The 27,515-nt window shown below is 45.1% G+C and overlaps 1 protein-coding gene across 2 annotated transcripts in view; it reads right to left on the bottom strand.

The window, feature by feature from the left end:
• DNHD1 (dynein heavy chain domain 1) overlaps positions 1-27,515 on the bottom strand; it is a 173,804-nt gene that overhangs the window by 64,090 nt on the left and 82,199 nt on the right. For both annotated transcript variants that reach the window (XM_077451307.1, XM_077451308.1), the window contains exons 25-28: positions 19,630-19,780; positions 19,157-19,439; positions 12,914-14,291; positions 6,012-6,172 (exon numbers count right to left, since the gene is read on the bottom strand). In XM_077451307.1, coding sequence (XP_077307433.1) covers positions 6,012-6,172; positions 12,914-14,291; positions 19,157-19,439; positions 19,630-19,780 — 1,973 coding nt within the window. The remainder of the gene's footprint in view (positions 1-6,011; positions 6,173-12,913; positions 14,292-19,156; positions 19,440-19,629; positions 19,781-27,515) is intronic.

The raw sequence follows: 27,515 nt of genomic DNA, 5'->3' as shown, positions 1-27,515 counted from the left end.
TAGCACTTCTACCTGGCAGCACTGGGGTTGTCAATTTGAAACCCAATCACGGCACTACCTGCCTGGAGTCTGCATGTTCTCCCTGTACCTGTGTGGTTTTCCTCCAAAGACATGCAGGGAGGTTAATTGGCTCCTGTCTAAGTTGTCTCTAGTATGTATACAAATATGAGTTAGGGACCTTAGATTGTAAGCTCCTTGAGGGCAGGGATTGATCTGAATGTATATGTAATTTGTCAGCGCCATATTAGTACTTGTAATAAATAATGCCAATGATGAGACTTGTGTGACCCCTCAGCAAAATGGGCACAACATGTAAAGGTAAAATTGTTGATAGATTCTTAAAGATGTGGAAACCATGTCTGGATAATATGTGTCGCCCACCATGAGGGACTACGAGAGGAGGACAGAGTAGAATTATGTGCTTGGAGTTTTTGAGCTTTAACAACACGTATATAGGATTTTAATAAAAAAAATTAAAAAAAAGAGAACAGGTTAGTGGTGGTTGGTTATTGGGAAGAGAGAGAGGGAAAGGGAGAGGAAAAAACACAAAAATATAGTCTTTAAAGCGGAGGTCCACCCTAAAGTGGACCTTCCGCTCATTTGAATCCTCCCCCCCTCCGGCGCCACAATTGGCACCTTTCAGGGGGGAGGGGGGTGCAGGTACCTGTACAGTACAGGTATCTGCACCCACTTCCGGGATAGCTCTCTCTGCGGAAAGGGGCGAAGATTACGCCCCTTTCCGAAAGTCCCCCACTGCCTGCTGGGAAACACACGGATCCCAGAGGCAGCGGGTCCATCCTTATTGCGCAGCGCGACTCGCGCATGCGCAGTAGGGAACCGGGAAATGAAGCCGAAAGGCTCCACTTCCTGATTCCCATACCCAAGATGGCGGCGGCAGCACCCGAGAGACGATCGAGAGATCGGCTTCGGGTACCGACATCGCGGGCGCGCTGGACAGGTAAGTGTCACTATTTTAAAGGTCAGCAGCTGCAGTATTTGTAGCTGCTGGCTTTAAAAAAAAAAAAAAAATGCGGACTCCCGGCGGACTCCCGCTTTAATATAATTAGACACGGTGTGTGGATAAGAGTGCCAACATATTTTCACAAGGAATCTTGGGATTGGGGGTGGGGGGTGGCAATGGGTGGGTATAAAGAGAGGTGACGCACAAGTGGGCATAAGGTTGATATTCTCTATTAGTACACCAGTATGGATGTACCGGGGGGGAGGGGTGGGTGTGGTGTCCTCCATCCTATGACACAGCTAGATCCCAAAAGGGGTTGTTCCCAGATGTCCTGTGTATCTCAGCGGCGCGCGATAGTTCTTGGCGGAATTCGCCTGCTTTCGGTGTTCTCGCGGCTTCTGGCAGCTCTTGACCATTCTCAGCCACTTTTGCCGGCTCACGCGGGCCTGCGAGAGCCACCGAGAGCGGCCGAAAGCCGGCAAGAGTGGCCGAGTCCCATCTAAGGGGTCTCGCCTGAAAAGTCCCATCATTTGCTTTGTTGTCTTCTATTCACAAGACAGGCAACAGAGAGAAAACAAGCACACAATAGACAGAAGCCCTCAATGCAACATTTATTGGTACCATATGTGCTAATACTACAATTAAAGGCCAAATAAACTTTCCGTTTGAATTAGCTGAATACATTTCAGTTGTATAAAAACATGAGGTGTGCAAAGTTCTGTTCATTTTCTTTAGAAAGCAGCCACAGCCTGAGTAGAAAAGTTGGTCCCTTGCCAGCAGAGTAGAAGTCTTGCTCTCTGTGTGTGGAAGCAGCGGTCTCTCCGCAGAAGTCGGACATGCTCCCTGCTAAGTTAGAGCTATAACTCTGCGATCAGCTCATGCTCCTTCCTGCTTGGAGAGCTCTATCTGAGACTCCACAGGGGGCATGTCAGACTCTGCAAAATGGTTGCAACCAAAAGAAAAAAAAAAGAAGAAAATCCCGCAATTGCTTAACAAGTGTTAGGTGGAGGTGGACTTTAAAACAGATGTAAGCTTTGTTGGTGGGGGTGAGCTTTTGCCATAATCTGGAAGTATACAAAGCATACTCGCAGATTGTAGCACGCACCTACTTCCTCCAGCAATGATGGGTCCAAGCATCTCCGCTGCTGCATACCTCCCCACCTTCTGAGATGGGAGTGAGGGACACATGTTAGCAAAGGTACACGGGCATCGGACACAACCCACTGCCACGCCCCCTTAAAAGAGAATTGTACAAAAAAATAAGGAAGATTGATTAAACCCACAAGTGCTTTTTTTTTTACCACTACTATTCCTTTATACTGGATTTTGAAAATGTACAAAAGCAGCAATTTAGAAGTCAGATGAAAGGTTTAGCACTGGGAAACACTTTTTGACAGATAAAAAATGCATTTTATATACAACTATATAGATCAGACCAAAATGAGGGACAAATGAGGGGGAATGAGGGACAATAAATTAAAAAAATATATGTAAAAACTGCGCTAATGGAACTTCTAATAAACAAGAAAGCAGCAATAATTATGTGCAACACAACACAACACAAACAATATTATAAACAGGTAACTATTGCGCTAAATTAAAAATAAGTGTATATAGTTAAAGTGGAACTTCCGCTCATCGGACCCCCCCCCCCCCCCCGGTGTAACATTTGGCACCTTTCAGGGGGGGTCTATGCTTCTTCCTGTCCTGCTGGGACACACACGGGTCCCAGAGACAGCACGGACCATTCTCATTGTGCTGCGCGACTCGCGCATGTGCAGTAGGCAACCAGGAAGTGAAGCCGCAACACTTCCTGATTCCCTCACCGAGAATGGCGGCGGCAGCAGCCGAGAGCCAAGCGATCGATTGGCCTCGGCTGCCAACATCGCTGGACCCTGGGACAGGTTACATAGCTACATAGTTAGTCAGGTTGAAAAAAGACACATGTCCATCAAGTTCAACCACAAAAGTGAGTGTCCATTTATTAAAAGTCAGCAGCTGCAGTATTTATAGCTGCTGGCTTTTAATATATTTTTTTTTCCAGTGAAATCCCTCTTTAACCACTTGCTGACTGCTGCACACCGATATACATCGGCACAATGGCAGCGGTGGGCAAATGGGCGTACCTGTACATCCCTTTTAATTGGCGGGGCTAGCGGGCGCATGCTTGCCGCCATGTACAGTGTGACCGTGCCTGTGGGACCCGCTGACTTAATGTCCGCCGCCGATTGTGACAGAGCCGCAGAACGGGGAGATGCCTACGTAAACAAGGAATTTCCCCATTCTGCCTTGTGACATGACAGAGATCTACTGCTTCCTGTCATTAGGAGCAGTGATCTCTGTCATGTCAGTGGTAGCCCACCCCTCCCCACAGTTAGAATCACTCCCTAGGACACACTTAACCCCTTGATCGCCCCCTAGTGTTTAACCCCTTTCCTGCCAGTGACATTTATACAGTAATCAATGCATTTTTATAGCCATCATCGCTGTATACATGACAATGATGCTAAAATAGTGTCGAAAGTATCCGATGTGTCTGCCGCAATGTCACAGTCATGATAAAAATTGCAGATCGCCGCCATTACCAATTAAAAAAAAAAATCATACTAAAAATGCCGTAAAACTATCCCCTATTTTGTAGATACTATAACTTTTGCATAAACCAATCAATATACGCTTATTGCATTTTTTTTTTACTAAAAATATGTAGAAGAATACATATCGGCCTAAACTGAAGATAAAAAATATGTTTTTTTTATATATATTTGGAGAATATTTATTATAGCAAAAAAGTAACAAATATTGCTTTTTTTTCGAAATTTTCGCTCTTTTTTTGTTTTTAGTACAAAAAATAAAAACCGCAGAGGTGATCAAATACCACCAAAAGAAAGCTTTATTTGTGGGAAAAAAAGGACGTCAATTTTGTTTGGGTGCAATGTCGCATGACCGCGCAATTGTCAGTTAACCACTTCCCGATCACCTCACGTCAGAAGGGCTCGTACAGGCAAAATCACGTACCTGTACAATGCCCTTTAGGAGGTGGTGGGGGCGCACTCTGGTGCTGCCGTGGGAAGCTCCATGAGTCCAGTCGCTGGTCCCGCGGACTCGATCGCTGAGGGGATACCCGCGTTCGCCTCACAGAGATACTAAAGTAAACAAGCATCTCCCTGTTCTGCCTAGCAATAGTGACACTGATCTCTGCTCCCAGTGATTGGAGCAGCAATCAGTGATGTGTAAAACACAGCCACGCCCCCCCACAGTTGGCAACACGCCCCTAGGACACACTTAACCCCTACACTGCCACCTAGTGGTTAACCCCTTCACTGCCAGTGTAATTTACACAGGAATCACTGCATTTGTATAGCGTGGAATTTTTTTGTTTTATAGCACAAAAAATAAAAACCGCAGAGGTGATCAAATACCACCAAAAGAAAGCTTTGTTTGTGGGGAAAAAAGGACATCATTTTTGCTTGGGTACAGTGTCGCACAAACGTGAAATTGTCAGTTAAAACGACGCAGTGCCATATCTCAAAAAATGGCCTGGTCATTAAAGTGGTTATAAACCCTTACAACACACTTTTTGCTACATGTAAGCCTATAAATATCTCAATGGTTTAGGACAGGCATGTCCGAAATCCGGCCCGTGGGCCAATCACGGCTCACGTTCCGGTTTCGGAAGGCCCGTCTGGTAATGTTGACATATATATCTTTTGTGGCCCCCAACGAATCCCCGAGCACCGGGGGCCAGAAAAGATAGATATGCTGGCTGCCATGGAGGGGGCGGGACCAGTGCCATGCATACAGGATACAGGAGTATTTCCTGTTTACACAGTGTCCTGTGTAACAGGAAGTCATGTCTCCTGCGCTGTCATTGGACAACTGTTTTGTCCATCATAGGAGGCGGGACTTTCAATTAGAGAGGCCGTCAATAAAAACAGGAGTTTCTCCTGTATGTCTGTCGGCGCTCATCCCGCCCCCCTCCCTGTCTCCTCCAAGGCTGCAGATGGACATGAATCAGGCTGCACTGATAGCAATGGTGAGTCTGCATTCATGTCTAGGGCGGTACAGTGGTACAGTGGTACAGTGGTGTAGTGGTTAGCACTCTCACCTAGCAGTAAGAAGGGTCACTGGTTTGAATCCCAAACATGACACTACCTGCCTGGAGTTTGCATGTTCTCCCTGTGCCTGAATGGGTTTCCTCCGAGTACTCCGGTTTCCTCCCACACTCCAAAGACATGCAGGTAGGTTAATTGGCTTCTGTCCAAAAATTGGCCTCCAGTATATGAATGGGGACCTTGGATTGTGGGCTCCTTGAGGGTAGGGACTGATGTGAATGTGCAATGTACAGGGATAGGGACAATTGTAGACACTCAGGTTGAACTGGATGGACTGGTGTCTTTATTCAACCTTACTAACTATGTCAGTGTGGAGGCTGCATTCATGTCAGTGTGGGCGCTGCATTCATGGCAATATGGTGGGGGCTGCAGATGGGCAATGTTTAGGCTGCATTGATGGGCACTGATCCCTATTTTGCTTCACCGTTCTTTATTTAAAATTTAAGATTTATTTTTTTCCTGAGACTTCCTTTTTAAATTTAAGGTGTGTGGTATAAGCCGATTAAATACGGTATATCCAAATAACACACCCGAGCTCATCTATTCACCACACACAGCACAAAGGCAAGATAATTCTTGTTGGGTAGTGTATTAGTGCTCCGATGAACACACTTAGACCGAGTTTAATGGTTTAAAGAATGTCAGGCAAAATGGTCGGCCCTCAGGCATGTTCACTTCATCAAATCTGACCCTCTTTGAAAAAAGTTTGGACACCCCTGGTTTAGGAGATATCCCCTGTATCTGCATGTGCCGACGTCATTGGCACATGTGCAGTGAAGCAAACTTATGTGCCATTGCTTAAGTTAGACTGTGCTGTTACCGGTGGCTCCCGCGCGCATGCACTCGAGTGCCGTCATCGCGGCTCCGGCCAATCACAGCCGGACTGAAGTTTAATAAGTCCCGATATATCATTGGGATCTCTGGATATGACTCACCTGGCAGTTGGTGTAGAAGCTTTTCAGAAACGTGGTACAGAGAGGTGAAGTCCCATGGCTGATAAATATCTGTATAGGTGTACCGGGCCAGCCAGGGTGAAGGGCTCAGGCCTCTCTGAATAAAGATAACATGAAGGTTATCCCGAATTTGGCTGCTGAACCTGTAGAAAGAGGAAAGAGACTAACATTTCTATTGACTTCCATCCACGTTACATCTTCTACATATGAACCCCTGAATGGTCACCATTCCACAGTGACCCCAATCACTTCTGTATCTTCCTGCCCTACTCACTGACAATCCTTACCATCTTCTTTCCATGTGTTTTCTTTTGTAAAATACACTTTAAAGGGATATATGTCATGGGAAAGCTATAAATATTGGCAAAAGTCAGTGTAAAGTCAGGTGGCCCTTTGTTTTGGGTCAGTTAGTAAAATAATTGAAGTAAATGAGTCAACAGCCAGGTGACTAGTATTTTCAAAGAAGACCTCAGAAACAGCAGCCTCTATGACAGTTCTGCTTTAAGCAACATGTTCCCTTGTAGGAACCCATACTTTTTATAAATATATTATTATTTATACTTTTTTTTTTAAGACCCTCTCTTTTTATATCCCATGTTTATTTTTATTTTTTTCCCCCTGTGCTATATCCTATGTCCTTTATCTTTCTCTCTCACTCTCTGTCCTATATTTGTGTTTTTCTGGACTCCCTCTGTTTCTTTATACACCCATCAGCAATATAATGATCCCCCCCCCCCCCCCACCACCACCATAACATTGGGGCCATCCACCTAACATGGACTAGGTCCCCCTTTTGATGCCATAACAGTTCTGATGCTCAAGTGACCATTGTAGGCACTTTTGACTGTGGACACGGGTCAGCATGGACACCCTGACCGGTCCGTGGCTACACAGCCCCAAACACAACAAACTGTGATGCTCTGTGTGTTCTGATAATTTTCTATCAGAACCAGCATTCACTTTTTCAGCAATTTGAGTACAGGGATGGTGGAACCACTCATAATGGGCACAGCAGACATGCAGAGCCAGCAACTCAACACAGGGTTGGTGGGAAACCCTCATATTGGGCACAGCAGGTGTACAGACCCAGAAACTCAGCACAGGGCTGGTGGGAACCCCTCATAATGGGCACAGCAGGTGTACAGACCCGGGAATTCAGCACAAGGATGGTGAGAACCCCTCATCATGGAGATTACAGGTGTACAGACCCAGGAACTTGGCACAGGGATGGTGGGAACCCCTCATAATGGGCACAGCAGGCATGCAGAGGAAGCAACTCAATGCAGAATTGGTGGGATCTTCTCTTAATGGGCACAGCAGATGTACAGACCCAGGAACTCAGCACAATACTTTGTGCTGTAATGCGTCCCTTGTTCTCATCTCAGAAAGTTGGGAACAGGGAGGGGAAGTCGTCACCACAGCTACAGGCAGTAGTGGTGTTTGACTCTCCAGCATTTAACAAATACCAGAAATATCAGCTTTGGCTGGAGTGACCTTTTAAGAAAAAAAAAGAAAATCATTATTCTCTTCAAATGTAACATTGGCTGTATTATAAACATGGTAGACGTTAGTAAGACCTGAATTTCTCTTTGAAGTGTTGGCAGCAACAAATGCGGCTCAATAACACATAGTCCAAGAAAATGTGTCATGCATACAATTAACCTTCCATGATCATTGGCAATAAAAAAAAAGGAAAAAATACATTTGTTGGTTTAAAATCTGTCACTTGGGTTCATTTGGTTTCCTTGTGATTATGTACATGTATTTGACCACAAGATGGAGCCTTGGAGCACAGTTATTTCCCAAGGTGCAATGTTGTACCTGTATTCAACCACTGGATGGAGCCAGAGAGCAGACTGGTTTCCTAATGGGAGATGTTATACCTGCATTTGACCACAGGATGGAGCCTGAGAGTCGAATATATATCAATGGGCGATGTCATGCATGTACTTGACCACAGGAGGGCACCAGAGAAACAAATGATTTCACAATAAGCAATGCTATACCGTATTTGGTCACAGGATAGAGCCAGAAATTAAAAAGAGGTCCCACTGAGCGAACTGCAACGAGCACAAGAAGGCGTCATAGAGAGAAAAAAAAAAACATTTTACTCTCTGACTCCATCGTGTGGTCAAATATGTGCATGGAAATCATTCTACTCTCTGGCTCCATCTTGTGGACAAATAAGGGTATAACATTGCCCATTGGAAGTCATTGTTCTTTCTGGCTCCATCCTGTAGACTAATATGGATATAACATTTTCCATTGGAAAATCATTCTGCGCTCTGGCCATCTGGCGCCATCCTGTGGTCAAAGAAGGGCAACAAAGCTGATAAAGGGTCCGGAGGATATTAGTTATGAGGAAAGGTTGCGAGCACTGAACTTATTCTCTCTGGAGAAGAGACGCTTGAGAGGAGAGATGATTTCAATATACAAATACCGGACTGGTGACCCCACAATAGGGATAAAACTTTTTCCAGGAAGGGAGTTTCAAAAGACACGTGGCCACTGATTAAAATTAGAAGAGAAGAGGCTTGACCTTAAACTATGTAGAGGGTTCTTTACTGTAAGAGCGACTAGAATGTGGAATTCCCTTCCACAGATGGTGGTCTCTGCGGGGGGCATCTTTAATTTCAAGAAACTATTAGATAAGCACCTGAACGACCACAACATACAGGGATATACAATGTAATACTGACATATAATCACACACATAGGTTGGACTTGTGTCTTTTTTCAACTTCACCTACTATATAACTATGTAGCAGTGTCCATTGGGAAATCATGCTGCCCTCTGGCACCATCCTGTGGTCAAATATGGGTATAGTATCACCCATTGGAACAAAATTGAATTCTCTGGTGCCCTCCTGTAGCCAAGTATGTGTATAGCATCACCCAGTCAGGAGTAAGTAACACAGAGTTCAGTGGTCAGGGTTAAGTAACACTTATGCCCTGTACACACTATAGGATTTTCCGACAACAAATGTTGAATGTGAGCTTGTTATCAGAAAGTCCTACTGTGTGTATACTCCATAGAACATTTGTTGTCGGAATTTCCGCCAACAAATGTTTGAGAGCAGGTTCTCAAATTTTGTCGGAAATTCCGAGCGTGTGAACACAATTACAATGTACAAAAATCCATGCATGCTCGGAATCAAGCAGAAGAGCAGCGCTGGCTATTGAACTTAATTTTTCTCGGCTCGTCATACGTGTGTCATCATTTTTGGAATTTCCAACAACATTTGTGTGACTGTGTGTATGCAAGACAAGTTTGAGCCAACATCCTTCGAAAAAAAATCCATGGTTTTGTTGTAGAAAATCCTATCGTGTGTACAGGGCATTAGAGGTCAGGGTTAGTAACACACAGAATGCAGAGGTCAGGGTTGAAGCGGAGTTCCACTGGTTTTTGAGTTTATTAAAAGTCAGGAGCTACAAAAAGTATAGCTGCTAACTTTTAATAAACAGACACTTACCTGTCCCACGGTCCAGCGATGCGGCCTGATGCCTCCGTTCTCTCCCCCTCCTGTTCACGGCGCCGACACTGTGAGTGTGGGCGCCTGGCTGTGTCAGTTTGCGACTTCACAGCCGGACGCACACTGCGCATGCACGAGCCGCGTTGCGCTCCGTCAATTAACCAGGCACTGTTCTGGGACCTGCGACGTGACCCAGAACATTGCCAGGAGGGAGGGGTCGCCTAGGCGGCCGGAAGTCAGACAGAAGGAGGAAGTGGGACAGGAAATCCCACTCCAATCCAGCCCCCCCCCCCCCCCAAAAAAAATGGGCATGGCAGGGGGCAAGGAGTATTTAAAGTGGAAGTTCCACTTTTGGGTGGAACTCCTCTTTAAGTAATGGAGTGCAGAGATCAGGTTTAACTAATGCACAAAGTGCAAAGGTCCCATATTTTTCTGTTCATGTTCCATGTCTCCTGTCGCTATCTATGTCCCATATCTCTCTGTCCATATTGTTCTCTATGTCCCATATCTCTCTGTCCATATTGTTCTCTATGTCCCATATCTCTCTGTCCATATTGTTCTCTATGTCCCATATCTCTCTGTCCATATTGTTCTCTATGTGCCATGTGTCTCTCTCTAATGTCTATGTCCCACGTATCTCTCTCTCTAATGTCTATGTCCCACGTGTCTCTCTCTCTCTCTATATGTCCCACGTGTCTCTCTCTCTCTCTATATGTCCCACGTGTCTCTCTCTCTATCTATATGTCCCACGTGTCTCTCTCTCTATCTATATGTCCCACGTGTCTCTCTCTCTATCTATATGTCCAACGTGTCTCTCTCTCTCTCTATCTATATGTCCGTGTCTCTCTCTCTCTCTATCTATATGTCCAACGTGTCTCTCTCTCTCTCTATCTATGTCCAACGTGTCTCTCTCTCTCTCTATCTATGTCCAACGTGTCTCTCTCTCTCTCTATCTATGTCCAACGTGTCTCTCTCTCTCTCTCTCTCTCTATGTCCAACGTGCCTCTCTCTCTCTCTCTCTCTATGTCCAACGTGCCTCTCTCTCTCTCTCTCTCTCTCTATGTCCAACGTGCCTCTCTCTCTCTCTCTCTCTCTATGTCCAACGTGCCTCTCTCTCTCTCTCTCTCTCTATGTCCAACGTGCCTCTCTCTCTCTCTCTCTCTCTCTATGTCCAACGTGCCTCTCTCTCTCTCTCTCTCTCTCTCTCTATGTCCAACGTGCCTCTCTCTCTCTCTATGTCCAACGTGCCTCTCTCTCTCTCTCTCTCTCTCTCTCTATGTCCAACGTGCCTCTCTCTCTCTCTCTCTCTCTCTATGTCCAACGTGCCTCTCTCTCTCTATGTCCAACGTGCCTCTCTCTCTCTCTCTCTCTCTCTCTCTATGTCCAACGTGCCTCTCTCTCTCTCTCTCTCTCTATGTCCAACGTGCCTCTCTCTCTCTCTCTATGTCCAACGTGCCTCTCTCTCTCTCTCTCTCTATGTCCAACGTGCCTCTCTCTCTCTCTCTCTCTATGTCCAACGTGCCTCTCTCTCTCTCTCTCTCTCTCTATGTCCAACGTGCCTCTCTCTCTCTCTCTCTCTATGTCCAACGTGCCCCTCTCTCTCTCTCTCTCTCTATGTCCAACGTGCCTCTCTCTCTCTCTCTCTCTCTCTCTCTATGTCCAACGTGCCTCTCTCTCTCTCTCTCTCTCTCTCTCTCTCTCTCTCTATGTCCAACGTGCCTCTCTCTCTCTCTCTCTCTCTCTCTATGTCCAACGTGCCTCTCTCTCTCTCTCTCTCTCTCTCTCTATGTCCAACGTGCCTCTCTCTCTCTCTCTCTCTCTCTATGTCCAACGTGCCTCTCTCTCTCTCTCTCTCTCTCTCTCTCTATGTCCAACGTGCCCCTCTCTCTCTCTCTCTCTCTATGTCCAACGTGCCTCTCTCTCTCTCTCTCTCTCTCTCTCTCTATGTCCAACGTGCCTCTCTCTCTCTCTCTCTCTCTATGTCCAACGTGCCTCTCTCTCTCTCTCTCTCTCTCTATGTCCAACGTGCCTCTCTCTCTCTCTCTCTCTATGTCCAACGTGCCTCTCTCTCTCTCTCTCTATGTCCAACGTGCCTCTCTCTCTCTCTCTCTCTCTCTCTATGTCCAACGTGCCTCTCTCTCTCTCTCTCTCTCTATGTCCAACGTGCCTCTCTCTCTCTCTCTCTCTCTATGTCCAACGTGCCTCTCTCTCTCTCTCTCTCTATGTCCAACGTGCCTCTCTCTCTCTCTCTCTCTCTCTATGTCCAACGTGCCTCTCTCTCTCTCTCTCTATGTCCAACGTGCCTCTCTCTCTCTCTCTATGTCCAACGTGCCTCTCTCTCTCTCTCTATGTCCAACGTGCCTCTCTCTCTCTCTCTATGTCCAACGTGCCTCTCTCTCTCTCTCTCTCTCTCTATGTCCAACGTGCCTCTCTCTCTCTCTCTCTCTCTATGTCCAACGTGCCTCTCTCTCTCTCTCTCTCTCTATGTCCAACGTGCCTCTCTCTCTCTCTCTCTCTCTATGTCCAACGTGCCTCTCTCTCTCTCTCTCTATGTCCAACGTGCCTCTCTCTCTCTCTCTCTCTCTATCCCATGTGTCTCTCTCTCTCTATGTCCCATATCTCTCTCTCTCTGTCCCATGTCTCTCTCTCTCTGTCCCATGTCTCTCTCTCTCTCTCTCTCTCTCTCTCTCTTTGTCCCATGTCTCTCTCTCTTTGTCCCATGTCTCTCTCTTTGTCCCATGTCTCTCTCTCTCTTTGTCCCATGTCTCTCTCTCTGTGTCCCATGTGTCTCTCTCTCTCTGTGTCCCATGTGTCTCTCTCTCTGTGTCCCATGTGTGTCTCTCTCTCTCTGTCCCATCTCTCTCTCTCTCTCTCTCTGTCCCATCTCTCTATCTGTGTGTGCCATCTCTCTCTTTCTGTCCCATGTGTCTCTCTCTATCTCTCATGTCTCTCTCTCTATGTCTCATGTCTCTCTCTCTCTCTCTCTATGTCCCATGTGTGTCTCTCTCTCTCTCTCTCTATGTCCCATGCGTCTCTCTCTCTCTATGTCCCATGTGTCTCTCTCTCTCTATGTCCCATGTGTCTCTCTCTCCCTATGTCCCATGTGTCTCTCTATATATCCCATATGTCTCTCTGTCTATGTCCCATGTCTCTCTTTATGTCCCAAATTTCTCTCACAGTATTCCATGCCTCTCTATGTCTCATGTTTCTCTCTTTCTTTCTTTTTCTTTCTCTCTCTCTCTGTCCTATGTCTCTCTGTCCATGTTCCATGTCTCTCTCAATATCTTATGCCTCTTTCTATGTTTTATGTCTTTCTCTTTCTCCATGTCACATATCTCCATATTTTCCATCTATCTTCAAGTCCCATGTCTGCCTCTGTCCCACAGAGCCGTGTTTCTGATGTACACTTACCTCTCTCGCAAAGCTCTGTCACCAGTAGGCCTATTGCGGTTCTTTTCTACTTGCAGTACAGCTTGCATTAATTTCTCCTCTTCGTCTTTGCTGTACAGTCCTGGAAAGGTCCCTTCACGGATCAGAACCTCTAGTTCTCTCAGAGATGTCTGTGGGGTGCCCTCATCCACTAGAAGAGCTGTGGCAGTTCCCAGGACTCCAGCTTTCCAACAGGCCTCTCTAACCACAGCATGGATTTCCTCTGCTGTCTCTTTGCCGCTAATTTCCAGTAAAGTGCAACTGGTGATTTGGGCTGCTGGTCTTGCCAGGCTTTTTCTACCAGTGCTGGGGTGTTGTGAGAGCAAAACTAAGTGCCCCCGGGGTAGAAGAAGTGCTCGTTTCAGACGGGACAGGTGCAGCTGGTCAGTAGGACTTAGAGTCAGGTCCTTAGTCTGTACGGTGGTGATGGTGTTTAGTGGGCGTTCTTTGTAAGTCAGAGAGTCTACTTTTTCTATGATACCAAGAGGGGATTCATGGCAGAAATTTAGATCGTCAATGTGTTGATCATCCAAGACCAGTTCAATAGGAAGTAGACTCTCTTTCTCCTGAGTCAATGGGGAGGAATCACGGCTTGTAATAGTACTCACATCTGTAATTGTGAATAATTGTGCCTCTTCGGTTTTCTCCAATGCTTGTTCTTCACCCTTCATCAGCTCTTCCACTTCTCTAGTTTCCTTGGTTTCAACTGATGATGGACAGGTCTCTGTTATGATATCTGAGGAAAGTGATAAGTCCTCATCTGCAGTATTCTCGGGGGTCTCCTGAGTGCAGAATGCCCCCACTGTGCAATCCTGAAGGAGAACTGTAAACTTCTCTTTGTCCATCTGGGTATCCAGACCATCACTAAATGTGCGCAACACTTCATGCATCCAGAGACGGACAACATCATACCTGATCTGTAAGGGGCTGGGGGCACCGGCAGCAGGTTGTACCGATAGATGTGTCCCTGGTGATGGGCACAGGAAGGTCATACTCCGGAGCACTCTATGCAGGTGATGGAGGGAGAAGCAGTATTTTGGGGGAAGAGCTTGGGTGACTTTCTGATAAAGATGGATGGATGCTAGAGCCAAGGCTTCTCCAAACCCTTTAGAAAGCTGGACAGGGGCCGATTTCTTCAGCCACGCAGTAAAGCGAGTAGTAAACAAGGTAAGTAGGATCTCTGGTCCAAAAGGAGCCAGAACAAGCACAGAAAACAAGCGAGAAAGTCTGGGAGGCAAGGGAGTGAAGCCATAATCAGGAGGACTCGCTGTGGCCAGGAAGATACTAGATGGTGAAGAAGATGGGTCTGACAGAACATGACGTACCACCTCTAAAGCAGGATGGGTGTGCCCCTCAGAATCTGTGGGTACAAAGGTGATTAACATACGTCATACCTAGTTACATAGTTAAACAGAAAGGGGGACCACACCAAGGTACACGAGTTGATTTATATATAATATATAATAAAGTATATGTAGAAGCTCCTGTGTGAGCTCAAAATAGAGTCTGAATGTAAGTGTTTTTATATGTATTTTAAAAAAAGCAATAAAGACATTTACAAAATAAAAAAGAAAGGAAGGAAATTTACTAAAACCGGGGTAGCTTTTTATAATAACCAATCAGCATCTAATTTCAGCTTACTCAATTTAGCTTTGACAATTAAACCTGGAAGCTGATTGGTGGAGGTGCACCAGATTCAGTGTACACCAGTTTTAGTAAATCCCCCCCAAATAGTTATGTCCATCAAGCCTTACACACAGCAGTTTTTGTTTTTTTAGAGGAAACAGAAATATCCCCAACTTTTCTTTTGAAAATAATAATTGTGGCTATCACAGGATATCATCAAAATCACCCAACTCCTTTAAAATGTCCACTATTGATTCTGCCATTATTAGATTATGTGATAAAGCATTCCGCAGTGTGACCTCTGCACAGTCCAGGGGATAAACAGTTTGCCAGATCTTTACAGTAACTTTGGATATTTTTATACATAATAATTAGATAATAATAATCGCTTTAAGGTCATCTGCTGTTCTTTAAAAGGAACTATAACCTTACTGAGAAAAATTGTTGTCAGGTTTATTGTAGAAGCAACTCTGCCACCAGATCTTCTTCTCCCAAACATACATGGAGCTGCAAATGCGCAGCTCAGTGCACATTCCCAGCATTACCACATGCACAGGAGATATGTCATCCCAGTCTGTCCAATCAAGTTGGCTGAAAACCAGAGAATGTAGTGTGGACAACGGGAGGAGACCTACCAGAGAATATAGTGCAGAAAATGGGGGGGAGAGCTACCAGAGAATGTGGTGTGGACAATAGGGGGAAGAGCTGCCAGAGAATGTAGTGTGGGAAATAGGGGGGGACCTACCAGAGAATATAGTGCAGGCAATGGGGGAAGAGCTACCAGAGAATGTAGTGTGGACAATGGGGGAAGAGCTGCCAGAGAATGTAGTGTGGACAATGGGGGAAGAGCTACCAGAGAATGTAGTGTGAACGTTAAGGGGAGAGCTACACCCTAACGTCCACACGTTAGGGGGTTGCTCTCCAAAAAAGGGCTACCAGAGAATGTAGTGTGGACAATGGGGAGAGAGCCACCAGAGAATTCAGTGTGGACAATGAGGTGAGAGCTACCAGAAAATATAGTGTGGGCAATGGGAAGAGGGCTATCGGAGAATTTGGTGTGTACAAAGGGGGAAGAGCCACCAGAGAATGTAGTGTGGACAATTGAGGGGGGGGGAGCTACCAGAGAATGTAGTGTGGACAATGGAGGGGGGGGGAGCTACCAGAGAATGTAGTGTGGACAATGGGGGGGGGGGAGCTACCAGAGAATGTAGTGTGGACAATGAGGGGGGGAGCTACCAGATAATGTAGTGTGGACAATGGAGGGGGGAAGCTACCAGAGAATGTAGTGTGGACAATGGGGGGGGGGGGGGAGAGCTACCAGAGAATGTAGTGTGGACAATGGGGGGGGGGAGCTACCAGAGAATGTAGTGTGGACAATAGGGGGGGGAGCTACCAAAGAATGTAGTGTAGACAATGAGGGGGGGAGCTACCAGAGAATGTAGTGTGGACAATGGAGGGGGGGAGCTACCAGAGAATGTAGTGTGGACAATGGGGGGGGGGGGGGGGGGGCTACCAGAGAATTTAGTGTGGACAATGATGAAAGAGCTATCAGAGAATGTACTCACTTTTGTTGCCAGTGGTTTAAACATTAATGGCTGTGTGTTGAGTTATTTTGAGGGGACAGCAAATTGAAACTGTTATACAAGCTGTACACTCACTACTTTAGGGGGTTGCTCTCCAAGAAAGAGCTACCAGAGAATGTAGTGTGGACAATGGGGAGAGAGCCACCAGAGAATGCAGTGTGGACAATGAGGTGAGAGCTACCAGAAAATATAGTGTGGGCAAAGGGAAGAGGGCTATCGGAGAATTTGGTGTGTACAAAGGGGGAAGAGCCACCAGAGAATGTAGTGTGGACAATGGAGGGGGGGAGCTACCAGAGAATGTAGTGTGGACAATGGAGGGGGGGGAGCTACCAGAGAATGTAGTGTGGACAATGGGGGGGGGGGGGGCTACCAGAGAATGTAGTGTGGACAATGGGGAGGGGAGCTACCAGAGAATGTAGTGTGGACAATGAGGGGGGGAGCTACCAGAGAATGTAGTGTGGACAATGGAGGGGGGGAGCTACCAGAGAATGTAGTGTGGACAATGGAGGGGGGGAGCTACCAGAGAATGTAGTGTGGACAATGGGGGGGGGGGGGGAGAGCTACCAGAGAATGTAGTGTGGACAATGGGGGGGGGGAGCTACCAGAGAATGTAGTGTAGACAATGGAGGGGGGGAGCTACCAGAGAATGTAGTGTGGACAATGGAGGGGGGGAGCAACCAGAGAATGTAGTGTGGACAATGGAGGGGGGGAGGGGAGCTACCAGAGAATGTAGTGTGGACATGGGGGGGTGGGAGCTACCAGAGAATGTAGTGTGGACAATGGAGGGGGGGGGGAGCTACCAGAGAATGTAGTGTGGACAATGGAGGGGGGGAGCTACCAGAGAATGTAGTGTGGACAATGGGGGGGGGGGCTACCAGAGAATGTAGTGTGGACAATGGAGGGGGGGGGCTACCAGAGAATGTAGTGTGGACAATGGGGGGGGGGGGCTACCAGAGAATGTAGTGTGGACAATGGAGGGGGGGAGCTACCAGAGAATGTAGTGTGGACAATGGGGGGGGGGGCTACCAGAGAATGTAGTGTGGACAATGGGGGGGGGGGGGCTACCAGAGAATTTAGTGTGGACAATGAGGAAAGAGCTATCAGAGAATGTACTCACTTTTGTTGCCAGCGGTTTAGACATTAATGGCTGTGTGTCGAGTTATTTTGAGGGGACAGCAAATTTACACTGTTATACAAGCTGTACACTCACTACTTTACATTGTAGACAAGTGTCATTTCTTCAGTGTTGTCACATGAAAAGATGTAATAAAACATTTACAAAAAAGTGAGGGGTGTACTCATTTTATTAGATACTGTGTACATATTTTTTTTTGAAGTGTTGTGAAATCACTTACAATGGTTGGCAGGTCAGCATATGCATTTATTCATTATGTTTAATAGTTTTAATTATTCATCATCCTTTGCGCTGATTGCTATACCTTTTTCTTATCAGAGAATGGAGTGTGGAAAATGGGGAAAGAGCTATGAGAGATTATAGAGTGGACAAAGAGGGAAGAGCCAACAGAGAATGTAATGTAGGCATTAGGCGGCGAACTACCAGAGAATGTAGTGTGGACAAGGGGGGAAATCTAGCAGAGAATGGAGAGCTACCAGAGATTGTAGTGTGATGGACTGAGCTACCAGAGAATGTAGTGTGGACAATGGAGGGTTAGCTACCAGAGAATGTAGTGTGGTGGAATGAGCTACCAGAGAATGTAGTGTGGACAATGGAGGGTTAGCTACCAGAGAATGTAGTGTGGTGGAATGAGCTACCAGAGAATGTAATGTAGGCATTAGGCAGCGAACTACCAGAGAATGTAGTGTGGACAAGGGGGGGAAAATTTAGCAGAGAATGGAGAGCTACCAGAGAATGTAGTGTGGTGGAATGAGCTACCAGAGAATGTAGTGTGGACAATGGAGGGTTAGCTACCAGAGAATGTAGTGTGGACAATGGAGGGTTAGCTACCAGAGAATGTAGTGTGGTGGAATGAGCTACCAGAGAATGTAGTGTGGACAATGGAGGGTTAGCTACCAGAGAATGTAGTGTGGTGGAATGAGCTACCAGAGAATGTAGTGTGGTGGAATGAGCTACCAGAGAATGTAGTGTGGACAAAGGGGGAAAAGCCACCAGAGATTGCAGTGTGGACAATGGGGTGTTAGCTACCAGAGAATGTGGAGTGGACAAAGGGGGAAAAGCCAGCAGAGAATGTAGTGTGGACAATAGGCAGAGAGCTACCAGAGAATGTGGTGTGGACAAAGGGGGAAAAGCCACCAGAGAATACAGTGTTGATAATGGGGGGGGGGGGGGGGTATGGGCACTACCAGAGAATGTGGTGTGTACAATGGGGGGGAAGCTACCAGAGAATCTAGTGTGGGAAATGGGGGCCGAGCTACCATAGAATGTAGTGTGGACAATAGGGACAGGGGGAGCTGCCAGATGATGTGGTATGACGGTAGCGGAAAGCTGCCAGTGGACATGTATGGACATCTCAATCTCCAGCTAGTATTAGAATTAGAAAACTGTGGACAAACACAAAGCATTCGTATTTAACTTTGAGAAACAGTTCTACTACATGCAACTGCTGCACCTGGAAATGTTCATGTACCATAATGCAGTAATTAGTAGCCATAAACTGTAGCATTTTCAGGGACTTCACAATTTAGAATATTAAAGCAGAACAAAAACCCTCCCAACCTTTACAGCTAAGGAGGCTGCCATCTTGGCCAGTATTTGAACTGCAGTTGCCACTGTGTTGTGCATGTGATCAGTTATGACACCACTGATTTGATGGCATAATAGTTCGGCTGAGAAGCAAAGGTGACATTTATCATTTGCGGCATGCCTTGGCTACTGAAGTACTGCATTGTGGTACATGAACATTTCTAGGTGCAGCAGTTGCACATCGTAGAACTTCACTGTTCTGGGAAACAGTTACATTGACAGGTTTAGCTCCAGTTTATGAGCAGATGACTGATACACAAACATATAAATATGAAAATTAATAGATGGAGTTACCAGCTGCTGCTTCATGCAGGTCATCCAGGAAGAATACATTACGAACTCGGTGGGGTCGGGCTCGTTTTAGCCCCACAGGAAGAGGAGCTTCCTGTTTGACTGTGAGGAGATGTCTCAAGTGTGCAGCCTTTAACACTGGATGAAATGAAATCCTCAGAGATAATGATCCATGTGGTATCGCTGATTGTACAAGGGTGGTCTTTCCACTACCAGGAGACCCCACCAATAACAGCGGGTGTCCAGAAGAAGCCAGCAGCTGAGCTGCATACAGGGGGCTCTCTGACTGTAAGATAAACCGTGAGATGTGAGAGACACAGACTGCAGAGAGAGATAAAGAAGGTGAGGAGGTGAGACACAGACAGGGGGACAGGTTGAGGAGAAATAGAGACACCTGTGTGATAAGAAGAATGAGACAGACGGACACAGTAAGACATGGGGGACCTGACATGCACTGTATCTGATATGGCACCCACCTGTGGTAGAAGAGTCCCGGGACAGGGTGTGAGATTTGTCCCATCTGGGCTCGGCGTCACTTCAAACACTGATATGTCTGGAGGAATCTTATTTTGTACTGCAAAATCTGACAGAGACTCACGGAAAAATGTGTCAAATTCAGAACGATGTCTGTGGGGTACAACAAAAAGCAGTAGAGTGTAAGCTCCAGGGGCTGGAGACACATAAATACTAATAAAAGGCAGTGACTAGCCTGCAGAAAACTGAACCCTTATGCCCTGTACACACGGTCGGCCTTTCCGACAGAAAATTTGCGATCGGATTGTGTTCTCGGAAATTCCGATGATGTGTGGGCTCCATCGGACAAAATCCAATCGTTTAAATTCCAATCGTGTGTAGACAATTCTGACGCACACAAAGTGCCAGGCGTGCTCAGAATAAATCACAAAATGAAAGCTATTGGCTACTGGCCTCTTTATATAGTCCCGTCTTATGTTATATTCTTCTTAATATCTAAATTTTAATTGGCTTTATTATACTTTATTTAGAATATGAATTCTCCTCTCCATACTGTGTGAAAGAAAACTTTGAATCGTTTAATCCTATGTTATGACGTGCGATGATTGAAAAAGTAAACATTTAAAACCTGTAAGGATTTTGATGAATATTGTATATCTTATATATGCTTTTAAGAGATCTAATTCTATGTAAGTGATACATTGTTTAGTTTTTACTTCCCCCAACTCATAAGTGTTAACAGATGGTAGCTTTATTATAGTAACCACTCTTTAGCCCACACCTTTGGGAAGGAGGGTTTATTCTTTTGGCGCGAAATTAGAAGTCTGTTTTATATAAACAAAAGTTAGGTGGTAAGACTTCCTGTTGGAACCTACTCACTCAACTAAGCAGACTTTCAGCAAACATACATCTACTTGCAGCATACAAAGGGTTATTCCACCATTTTATATAGTACAATAGACCACATGGACAAGCTTGATATCTTTAATAAGAAAGATACTAATAATTTTATCATTGTACTATTTTTTGTAAGTATTCTTTTCCATTTAAGTGTGTACAATAAAATACACATTTTTGATTTAAGCTGACTCAGAACTAATTAAGGAAATTCGTCTCACAATCTCAATCGGTCTCACCAGATATATATAAGAGATATATATAAGACATTTGCAAATATTTTTACATCGTACGAGTTGTACGTCACCTCGTTCTGAACGATAGGATTTTCTGACAACTTTGCGTGACCGTGTGTATGCAAGACAAATTTGGGCCAAAATCCGTCGGAAAAAATGCACCTACTCTTATTGATTTTCCCCTTCCCTGTTTGTCACTACAAGATATAAAAAATACCTGAAGAACATTGAAAACATTTCCCAACACTCAACCATACTTGTCAGTAGGGATGAGCTTCGAGCAAACTCATGTTCGAATCGAACATTGCCTGTTCGCCCGTTTGCCGAGCAGCGAACAATTTGGGGTGTTGGCGGCAAAGTCGAAAAGCCACGTAACACCCTGTAAAAGTCTATGGGAGAAATCTAAAGTGCTAATTTTAAAGGCTTATATGCAAATTATTGTCATAAAAAGTGTTTGGAGACCTGGGTCCTGCCCGAGGGGACATGTATCAATACAAATTTTTTTTTTTTAAATGGATGTTTTTTCGGGAGGAGTGATTTTAATAATGCTTAAAGTGAAACAATAAAAGTGAAATATTCCTTTAAATTTCGTACCTAGGGGGTGTGTATAGTATTCCTGTAAAGTAGCGATTGTTTCCCACGCGTAGAACTGTCCCTGCACAAAGTGTCATTTATGAAGTAAAAAAAGTAATTTAAATGCACTCGCGGTTATAATGAATTGTCGGCTCCTGGTAATACAAAGAGCAGTCATTGAAAGTCATTGATAAAAAAATAAAAATGCATGGGGGTCCCCCTAAATTCAATTATCAGGCCCTTCAGGTCTGGTATGGATATTAAGGGGAACCCTGCATCAAAAAATAAATAAAAAAAATGACGCGGGGTTCCCCCCAAAAATCCATACCAGACCCTTTATCCGAGCACGCAACCTGGCAGGCCGCAGGAAAAAGAGGGGGGGACGAGAGAGTGCCCTCCCTCCTGTACCGTACCAGGCCACATGCCCTCAACATTAGGAGGGTGCTTTGGGGGTAGCCCCCCAAAGCACCTTGTCCCCATGTTGATGGGGACAAGGGCCTCATCTCCACAACCCTTGCCCGGTGGTTGTGGGGGTCTGCAGAGCGGGGGGATTATCGGAATCTGGAAGCCCCCTTTGACAAGGGGACCCCCAGATCCCCCCGTTTGAAATGGTAACGGGTACATTGTACCCCTACCATTTCACAAAGAAAGTGTAAAAAAATAAAGAAAAAACAGGCAGGGAGTCTATTCCACATTTTCACAGCTCTTACTGTGAAGAAACCTTTCCGGAAAAGAGATTTCATCTCCAAATACGGAAAGGTTTCTTCACAGTAAGAGCTGTGAAAATGTGGAATAGACTCCCTGCAGAGGTGGTTATGGCCAGCTCAGTGGATTGCTTTAAGAAAGGCCTGGATTATTTCCTAAGTATACATAATATAACTAGGTACTAACATTTATAGGTAAAGTTGATCCGGGGAAAATCCGATTGCCTCTCAGGGGATCAGGAAGGAATTTTTTCCCCTGTTTTAGCAAATTGGATCATGCTCTGCTGGGGTTTTTTGCCTTCCTCTGGATCAACTGTGGGTATAGAATTGGGTATATGGGCTGGTATGATATTTATTATATATATATATATTTTTTTTTGTGGTTGAACTGGATGGACTTGTGTCTTTTTTCAACCTGACTAACTATGTAACTATGTAACACACAGACACCTTTGGGATAAGTCCTTTATTAAAAAAAAAAAAGATTCCAGCAGTGATAATCCACTCTCTGTATCCTGCGATGGGGGATCATCTCTCCAGGGTCCAGCGATGGATGATCTCTCCTCTCCAGGTCCAGGGTCCAACGATGATGTCCAGCGCAGCACATCCTGTCTCCACCAGAGACACCGCGGGAATCCCGGCAGCCTGACAGGTCTCTTAGCTGAGGACAGGGCCATCCGTCACGTGACCCTGTCCCCCTCTGACGCAAGGGGAAACCTGGGCTTCCCCAGTGATGTGCGGGTGACCCCGCCCCCCTCTGATGTAACGTAAATGTGCATTACATCAGAGGGGGGTGGGATCACCCACACGTGACGGATGGCCCCGGCCTCAGCTAAGAGACCTGTCAGGCTGTCGGGATTCCCACTGTGTCTCCGGTGGAGACAGGATGCTCTGTGCTGGACATCATCTTTGGACCCTGGACCTGGAGAGGAGAGATCATCCATCGATGGACCCCAGAGAGATGATCACCTATCGCAGGATCCCGAGAGTGGATTACCAACGCTGGAATCTTTTTTTTATTTTTAATAAAGGACTTATCCCAACGGTGTCTGTGTGTTTTTTTACAATTTTACACTTTCTTTGTGAAATGGTAGGGGTACAATGTACCCGTTACCATTTCAAACGGGGGGGCCGGGATCTGGGGGTCCCCTTTGTTAAAGGGGGCTTTCAGATTCCGATAAGCCCCCCACCCGCAGACCCCCACAACCACTGGGCAAGGGTTGCAGGGATGAGCATGGATCAACATGGGGACAAGGTGCTTTGGGGGGCTACCCCCAAAGCACCTTCCCAATGTTGAGGGCATGTGGCCTGGTGCGGTCCAGGAGGGGCAGCCTGCCAGGTTGCGTGCTCGGGTTAAAGGATCTGGTATGGATTTTTGGGGGGAACTCCACACCCTTTTTGTTTTTTATTTGGCGTGGCGTTCCAGTCTGGTATGGATATTTGGGGGAACCCCACGTTATTTTTTTTATTTGATGCGGGGGTTCCCCTTAATATCCATACCAGACCTGAAGGGCCTAGTAATTTAATTTGGAGTGACCTGCACGCATTATTTTTTTTTTTTATCAATGACTTTCAATGACTGTTCTCTGTATTACCGGGAGCTGACAATTCATTATAGCCGCGAGTGCTTTTAAATTACTTTTTTTACTTCAGAAATGACACTTTGTGCAGGGACAGTTCTAATTAGGGAAGAATGCGCCCCTTTACAGGCATACTATACACACCCCCTAGGCACGAAATTTAAAGAAATATTAGACTTTTATTGTTTCACTTTAAGCATTATTAAAATCACTGCTCCTGAAAAAATGGCAATTTTTAAAACTTTTTTTTGCATTGATACATGTCCCCTGGGGCAGGACCCAGGTCCCCAAACACTTTTTATGAAATAACTTGCATATAAGCCTTTAAAATTAGCACTTTAGATTTTTCATGTTCGAGTCATAGACTTTAACGGTGTTCGGATGTTCGAACAAATTTATTGCCTGTTCGCATGTTGTGATGCGAACTGAACTGGAGGGTGTTCGCTCATCCCTACTTGTCAGCAAAGTGGACCAGACAAAAGCCATTTCCCGCATTTCAGTTCAGATTTTAAATTACAGTAAGTGTAATAGAGCTCAGCAACCCAAACAAAAGAATGTTGAGCAATTCAGATATCAAAATTTAAACTAAGACTATCTCCGACAGATTATTAGGTATACTTTCAATTATTATTGCACCTGGCCAGGTTGTGTACTTAAAGAGAATGCAAACTCCTAATGGATCAAGGGGTGCAACTCCTTCTCCTTACACTAGACAGGGAGAAAACATTTAACAGAATACATCTTTTTCCTTGCATGACCCTTGAAAGATTCAAATTGCTGGAGCAATGTGAGCTGTAATTATGTCACTGTACATTAACCCCTCAATGATGGTGTACACAAACTGTATAATCTCTCCTTTTTACATATTCTGTTATATTCTTTGTAACATTTAAACGATGATAGTGTTCCTTCATTTTTATATTTTTTTAAAAGCTCTTTTGTTATTATTTATAGCTATTTTAACTTTGGTTGTGAGCCACATAGGTTTTATTTTTAGCCCTTTAAACTTATTGCCCATGGGAATATACTTTGCAGTGAGTTTACATACAGTCACTTTGAAGAATTCCCATTTCTGTTCTGTGTTTATTGATGCCAATATTCCCTCCCAGTCTAAGTCCTGAAGAGCAGCCCTTATCCTTGGAAAATTTGCTCTCTTAAAGTTAAGTGTATTTATCTTTCCCGTATGTGTTTGTTGCTAACAGCTAACATTAAATGAAATCATGTTATGGTCACTGCTACCCAGATGTCCTTTTATATGAATATTGGTAATAAGCTCTGTATGGTTTGAGATTACCTGGTCCAGCAGAGTGTCATTCCTAGTCGTGGCCTCAATAAAGTGGATCATAAAAATTGTCTTGCAATAGGTTTATAAATGTTTGCCCTTTTACTATCCCAGCAGTGCCATTACTCCAGTCAATTTCTGGGTAGTTAAAACCCCCCATTATTACCACTGTCCCAGCCCTTGTAGCCCTTTCCATCTGTGCAATGGGCTGAGTCTCCACCTCCTCACTAACAATGGGAGGTCTATAACAAACTCCAAAGACAACCTATGCAGTATGCACACCCATGTACAGTTCCACCTATAATGCTTCAGATTCATCACACTCTCCATCAACTAGGTCCTCTTTCACACTCGCTTTGAGATCACTTCTCCCATAGAGACAGACACCACCACCCCTCCGTTTTACCCTGTGTCTCCCAAAGAGAGCATAGCCAGGAATATTAATAGCCCAATCATGAGAAGAATGAAGCCAAGACTCAGCAATGCCAATTAGATCATAGTTCTCTTCATACACCAGAGCTTCCAACTAACCTATTTTGCTTGGCAGACTTCTGGCATTGGTAAACAAATGCTTTAATTCATTGTAACATTTTGCAAACGCATGTTTCATATTTTTTTATTTTAGTACAAATAGTACCATTTCCAATGGTTGACTGTAACGTAGGAATCATCATATCATCTGCCATAACTCTCCCCCAGCTTTCCCCATTCGACCCACCAATAGGGGCTAACCCCTGTCTGACCTGTCTGCCCCATTATAATCTAATTCACCCCCCCCCCCCACAATTCTAGTTTAAAAACGACTCCAGCCTTCCCATAAACCTCTCCCCCCAGCACAGTAGTCCCTCTTCCATTTAGTTGCAAACCAGCTTTAGCATATAGGTTGCACCCCAATGAAAAGTCAGTCCAGTGCTCTAAAAACCCAAATCCCTCCTACTTTGGATTGAGGTCTGGAGAATTTGGAGGCAAAGTCCACTCCACAAACTCATTTCTGTGTTCCTCAAACCTTGAACCATTTTTGCAGTGTGGCAGGGTGCTTTATCCTGGTAAGAGAGGCCACTGCCATCAGAAAATACAATTTCCTTGAAGGGGTGTACTTGGTCAGCAACGTTTAGGTAAGTGGAACATGTCATAGTAACATCCAAATGAATGGCAGGACCCAAGGTTTCCTAGCAGAACATTGCCCAAAGCATCACACTGGCTCCACTGCCTTGCCTTCTTATCATACTGGTCAATCACTAGTATTCACTTAACCTGTCAGTGGTCATAAATGTTATGGATTATCAGTGTATGTTAACCAATAAGTCTCAATATACTGCAAACCCAAATGCATATGGTCAGCTGGACAAGGCTCCTGGATATTCACCATAACATATCAAGCTATTGTGTTAGACCAAATCTAATTCTGGTGTCTCAATAGCCCAGATAAGCTTTGGGTGAATATAAAGCATCATTTCCTTCCTGGGAACAACCCTACTAGTAACTGATAAAGTTGGTGTTCCCCTACCTAAAAATAAATTTGCCACTATACAATACACCTGCGATATCTGGAAGTCTACAGACCTTACACCACGGTTTACTATCCCTTCTCATACAACATTACTGCCACTTAAACATCTGGAATATTTCATAACTGACCTTAAAACAAATTATTGGTCCTCAAAATCCATTTCATTTCATCAATGACCTATATGAAGCTGGCAACCAAAATACTTTTTCCATTCTAATCAAACAATTCTCAGACCATTATGTGTACTCTCAAGTAACCATCTTACTCTGCACAAATCACAATGTTATGCCCTACCATATCAATGCCACCTTATACAGTATCTCACAAAAGTCAGTACACCCCTCACATTTTTGTAAATGTTTTATTATATCTTTTCATGTGACAACACTGAAGAAATGACACTTTGCTACAATGTAAAGTAGTGAGTGTACAGCTTGTATAACAGTGTAAATCTGCTGTCCCCTCAAAATAACTCAACTCATTAATGTCTAAACCTCTGGCAACAAAAGTGAGTACACCCCTAAGTGAAAATATCCAAATTGGGCCCAATTAGCCATTTTTCCTCCCCGGTGTCATGTGACTCGTTAGTGTTACAAGGTCTCAGCTGTGTGAATGGGGAGCAGGTGTGTTAAATTTGGTGTTATTGCTATCACTCTCTCATACTGGTCACTGGAAGTTCAACATAGCACCTCATGGCAAAGGATCTGAAACAAAGAATTGTTGCTCTACATAAAGATGGCCTAGGCTATAAGAAAATTGCCAAGACCCTGAAACTGAGCTGCAGCACGGTGGCCAAGACCCTACAGTGGTTTAACAGGACAGATTCAACTCAGAACAGGCCTTGCCATGGTTTACCAAAGCAGTTGAGTGTTCAGCATCATATCCAGAGGTTGTCTTTGGGAAATAGACAGTATGAGTGCTGCCAGCATTGCTGCAGAGGTTGAAGGGGTGGGGGGGTCAGCCTGTCAGTGCTCAGACCATATGCCACACACTGCATCAAATTGGTCTGCATGGATGTCATCCCAGAAAGAAGCCTCTTCTGAAGATGATGCACAAGAAAGCCTGCAGACAGTTTGCTGAAGACAAGCAGACTAAGGACATGGATT

Source organism: Lithobates pipiens, unplaced genomic scaffold (assembly GCF_037356315.1).
Source record: "Lithobates pipiens isolate NorthernLeopardFrog02 unplaced genomic scaffold, aLitPip1_a1.2 Scaffold_23, whole genome shotgun sequence".
Taxonomy (NCBI): domain Eukaryota; kingdom Metazoa; phylum Chordata; class Amphibia; order Anura; family Ranidae; genus Lithobates; species Lithobates pipiens.
The sequence above is the reverse complement of the archived record's forward strand: the minus strand, read 5'-3'. Positions and strand labels throughout refer to the sequence as shown.